The sequence below is a fragment of the Chionomys nivalis genome, chromosome X (assembly GCF_950005125.1).
Source record: "Chionomys nivalis chromosome X, mChiNiv1.1, whole genome shotgun sequence".
Taxonomy (NCBI): Eukaryota; Metazoa; Chordata; class Mammalia; order Rodentia; family Cricetidae; genus Chionomys; species Chionomys nivalis.
Window position 1 is genome coordinate 79,942,726 of NC_080112.1, and position 5,116 is coordinate 79,947,841.

General features: G+C 44.9%; 1 protein-coding gene across 1 annotated transcript; it reads left to right on the forward strand.

Moving 5' to 3' along the window:
* Window positions 1-357: 357 nt before the first annotated feature.
* Window positions 358-1,526, forward strand: Pou3f4 (POU class 3 homeobox 4). Its single transcript, XM_057760174.1, has one exon. The coding sequence runs from the start codon at window positions 358-360 to the stop codon at window positions 1,441-1,443; it is 1,086 nt and encodes a 361-aa protein (XP_057616157.1). The 3' UTR covers window positions 1,444-1,526.
* The last annotated feature ends 3,590 nt before the right edge of the window (window positions 1,527-5,116 follow it).

Sequence of the window (5,116 nt, forward strand, 5' to 3'; positions counted from 1 at the left end):
ACAAATATATCCTTTCTCCGTCACAAACACTTGGTCTCCAGGAGGGGGGAAAGGGTTAACTAAAAGAGCCTCTGCCACTCTGAGCTAGGCAGCCAATGGAGCCTAAAGATTGATTCACTTCCTGCTTGGGTCTCACTGAAACTCCGGAGCTCCGCCAGCCTAATTTGGAAAGCGAGCTCGGCCTCCCGCACCATCATTGGCTGAGTTTATGCCTGGCTAGGCCAAGTCGAGCTGCGATTGGCCTTGGCGGGTGCCGGTAACCCGCGCTAGCGGCTTTGGTTCCCCCTCACCATAGATGTCAAAGGCTGAAGCTGCTCCCTTTGCCACATTATAACTAGTAGAGGATCCTCATCGACCATGGCCACAGCTGCCTCGAATCCCTACAGCATTCTCAGTTCCAGCTCCCTCGTCCATGCGGACTCTGCCGGCATGCAGCAGGGAAGTCCTTTCCGCAATCCTCAGAAACTTCTCCAAAGTGACTACTTGCAGGGAGTTCCCAGCAATGGGCATCCCCTCGGGCATCACTGGGTGACCAGTCTCAGCGACGGGGGCCCGTGGTCCTCTACATTGCCCACCAGCCCCCTGGACCAGCCGGACGTGAAGCCGGGACGCGAAGATCTGCAACTGGGAGCAATCATCCATCACCGCTCGCCACACGTAGCCCACCACTCGCCCCATACTAACCATCCGAATGCCTGGGGAGCGAGCCCAGCTCCAAACTCGTCCATCCCGTCTAGCGGTCAACCCCTCAACGTGTACTCGCAGCCGGGATTCACGGTGAGCGGTATGCTGGAGCACGGGGGACTCACTCCACCACCAGCTGCTGCCTCCACACAGAGCCTGCATCCAGTGCTCCGGGAGCCTCCAGACCATGGTGAGCTGGGTTCGCACCACTGCCAAGACAACTCGGATGAGGAGACTCCAACCTCTGATGAGTTGGAACAGTTCGCCAAACAATTCAAACAAAGAAGAATCAAGTTGGGCTTCACGCAAGCCGACGTGGGGCTGGCACTGGGCACCCTGTATGGCAACGTGTTCTCGCAGACCACCATCTGCAGGTTCGAGGCCTTGCAACTGAGCTTCAAGAATATGTGCAAGCTGAAACCCCTGCTCAATAAGTGGCTGGAGGAGGCCGATTCATCCACGGGAAGCCCTACCAGTATTGACAAGATCGCCGCTCAGGGCCGCAAGCGCAAGAAGCGAACCTCCATCGAGGTGAGTGTCAAGGGCGTACTGGAAACGCATTTCCTCAAGTGTCCCAAGCCTGCAGCGCAGGAGATCTCCTCCCTGGCAGACAGCCTTCAGTTGGAGAAAGAAGTGGTGCGTGTCTGGTTCTGTAATAGAAGACAAAAAGAAAAAAGAATGACTCCGCCTGGGGATCAGCAGCCACACGAGGTTTATTCGCACGCAGTGAAAACAGACGCGTCCTGCCATGATCTCTGACTGGAGGAAACCAGAAGGTGGTCTGCAGCACTGGGAGCAGTGCGAATATCATTCTCACTCCCTTCCTTCTTTTCATCACTACAGTCTTTATTATTGCTATCTCTCTAGCTTGGTAGCTCTTTCTTTCTTTCCTCCACAGGGGTTTCTAACTTATGTTAAGAAAGGAAACACACACACACACACACATGCACGCACGCATTCAGGATTCTCAACTCTGAAACACAATTGTATTAAGCAGTCCAGGTGGGGACCTCATAGTCCCTGCTGCCAGGGCAATTTTCCTCCAACCTTTTCTGCTGATCAATACATATTGTTTACTCTGAGTAAGATTTGTTTGGTTGCTCCTCTCTAAAAAGGGCAAGGAGCTGGGTAACAGGGGTGGGGGCGGGAGAGGGTGGGAAGACAGATGTGTGCCTATGAATAACCTTTCAGCGCCTTGGTTATAGCAGCTGTATTTCAGGTGAAATCTGTTTTACAATAGACTAGTTTTGCATTTTTTAAAACTTCTATAGCGTTTCTAAATGTCTGCGGTGTTTTACTACAAGCTGTACACAATATTTGTGAGATAATTTGTATCTAATCGACCACTTCACATTATTATTGCTAGTATTATTATTTCTTCATTCAGCTGATGGGTTTTTAATTGCTTAAAAAGGGAGGGGAGGCTGGAAGGAGGAAAGAGAAAAATGCTCACCTCTTGCACTCCCACACTTTCGAATCTGCATGGAGAGAAGATAAGATGGAGAAAGTTGATGTTTCTATTTTTTCCCCGGGGACTGAGTGCCTATGTGGGCAGAACAAGCAAACTGCATGGGTTTGCAAAGAAGCCTAAAGTAAGAGAGGCTATTTCGCTGCTTTTTGCCTCCTGTTTTTTTGCTACTGTGGAGTCTCTGAAGGCTTCCACAACATAAACCCCAGAAGGATTCAGCAGTGGTGCGCAAAAAATGGGGTTTGAGGAACCAGAAGGATTCTGCATTCACCCAGGTCGTAAATGTCTGTGCCTGAAGTTTCCCACAGGCTGCCAGCATAGTCAGGTTGACAACCTGCGCAACCCACTTACACTCTCCAAGATGAAAGACTTTGCCTTCACAAATGGTGGCTTTCACCTGAGACCAGGACCAAAAGACTCTGGCGACAGATTGGGCCAGCGCCTCCCAGTTCTCCGCCGCTCGCTTTCAGGGTGAGAAACACTCTCAGTAGGGTGGTGAGGGGTTGGGCTAACAGACACCCCTTGCTTAGTGCGGAGCGACAATAAAATGATTAGCAAAAGTCACGGAAATTCTGGTCCAGCCGTGTACCACCTTCTCCCTCTTGTATATACCAAGGTCTGAGTGAGCTCTTGGGGAGCCCATCTCAGTGTCTTTGACGAGCACAGCTGGTGGAAGCCCGTGGCGAAGATTGAGCGAGCTAGGGAGCGCCTGGGCGGCTGAGTTTATGCTTTTTTTTTCTTAAAAAAAAATATGTGTGTATGTATTTCTGTGCGTGTGTGCGTGCGCGTGCAAATGTGTGTGTGTAGATAGTTGTGTGTATCGTATTATTGCATACAAAAAAAACTTAAAAAAATTCTCGCTAGACTATGTAGAGATCCCAAAATTAAGCGGTTGCCGTGGCTTTATGGCTAGCTTTCTCTCAAGTCCACAGGACAGGTTCATAAATGCACCTCATCCTCAACAAGCACTCTGTGCTGACCCAGTGAAGCGCCCATGCCCAGCCAGTAACGGCGGGCCTGACCTGAAGGGGATCTCAGCATGCCAGGCTGATCTCCGGATTCAGCCTGCAGGCGCAGCTGCGGTAGACAAAGCTTCAAACTACCTAAGAACAAGAAAACCTTCTGCCCCTTGTAGAAGACGTGCGCTAGTATGGGCTGCCAGGCCTCTGGTTGACCACAGTGTCTCCTCTAGCCGCAGGTTGAAAAGCATATATTAATTCAAATCCCGGACTTTTTTGCTAGTTTTTTTCCTTTTTAATTTTCCTTTTGTTCTTTCTTTTCTTTTCGTCTTCTAATTTTTTCTCAAGCCTCTGCATTCTCTTACTTTTAGGTTTTAGTTCTGCGATTTTATTTCCCTAGTTGAATTCATGTTTTACAAATGTTCGAGGGTGGTAGGTTTTTTAATTTTTTTTTCTTTGCAGTTAAACGCTATGGTTCAAACCTGAGTTAACCCAAATATTTCTGCCGACTTTATAATTGTACAGTTTTGTATATTAAACGTTTTTGAAGTTATTAATTTAAAAAAGATCATTTAGTTTATTCATTTAGTAACTGATGTATAATAAACGCTATTTTCATTAAGAGTTGCTTTTTCAACTATTTTATTCAAATTGCCTATTGCAGTTGCCAACAGTTATTTATTTTCAATAAATTCTGCATTGTGTTTAAATAGAAATGGTTTCAAAGATGAGTTGGGTGTCAAAAAGAAAACAATTTGCTGTAATGTTTGATGTGAACAGTTTTAGTCAAGGGGTTTATATTGACGCAATATTTTATTGTTGTAAAAGATTTAAAGGTTTAAATAAAACATTTTTCCAAAAAAAAAAAATGTATTCTTCTCCTGGCTTTATTGTGTTGTGTGTGAAGTAGAGCATTTAAAGAGGTACATCCTGAGTAAGCAAGGCATTTGCTTTGCTTCGGGTTAGAAATCATTAGTTTTTGTTTTGATTCTGGTTTCTATTCCTATGACTTTTGCCCTTTCGGTTCAGAAATATACTCTCACACACAATACCTGTTTGTACACCCACACCTATGGCTCACATAAAATGTATACCTCAATGGTGGAAAGCCAGGTGGGTAAGACTATTTTATAGTGTTCTCCCAGAACACAATGTCTTTGCCAACCAGTGTCTTCTAGTTTGTTCCCCCTGACCCTACCCCACCCCACTGCTACCCCCGAAATTAGACCGAAACCTTCCCCGGACTTCTACGTTTCTTACATGCTCTCATCCTTCTTCCTTCTCCCCAGTCCTGTCAGTTGCCCTTTTAGTAAGGTATGGGAATATGATTTTATGTAGTGATTGTTTTAAGGCGCTCCCTGGGTCTAAGTAAACTGTTTGCTTCAATCCTTATCTAGCTTATAAAAGAGAAAAGAAAAGATTATGAGACATTTGGGGAGAATTTTGATTTATTATAGTCATCTTTCCATTCCCACATATAATTTTACATGTATTACTAATTTCATAAATCCTTCCATAGAATAAGGGATTGCTACATGTAGTGGTAGCTAATGAATAATTTGCCAAATATGATACAACTCTATTTTAAGGTTTTACTCGTACAGGAATTCTTTGTCCAACTTTCTTTTGGTTGATGCATTTGAATAAATAAACAAAACACAAATTTCCAGCAATGAAGACACCTTATCCTCATACTCTGAGATATTTTTCTTAGACAAATCATAATTATTGAATCACTTTAATAGGTAACGATTATCACAAATGATGCCTTGATTTTTACAGATTGCCTGATTATTTGCAGCTGTATAGTAAAACATGCAGATGTGTTTTCTATGAGACACGCCACATGTTGCATGTATATTCACAGATATATCCCCTTTATACATAATGTTGATTGTTTTTAAAAAATTGTTTTATGTATGTTTATGTCTGTTTCTCTCTGTGTGTATGCCACATGTGTGTGAGCGTTCACAGAGTTCAGAAGATGGTACTCCATTCCCTGGAG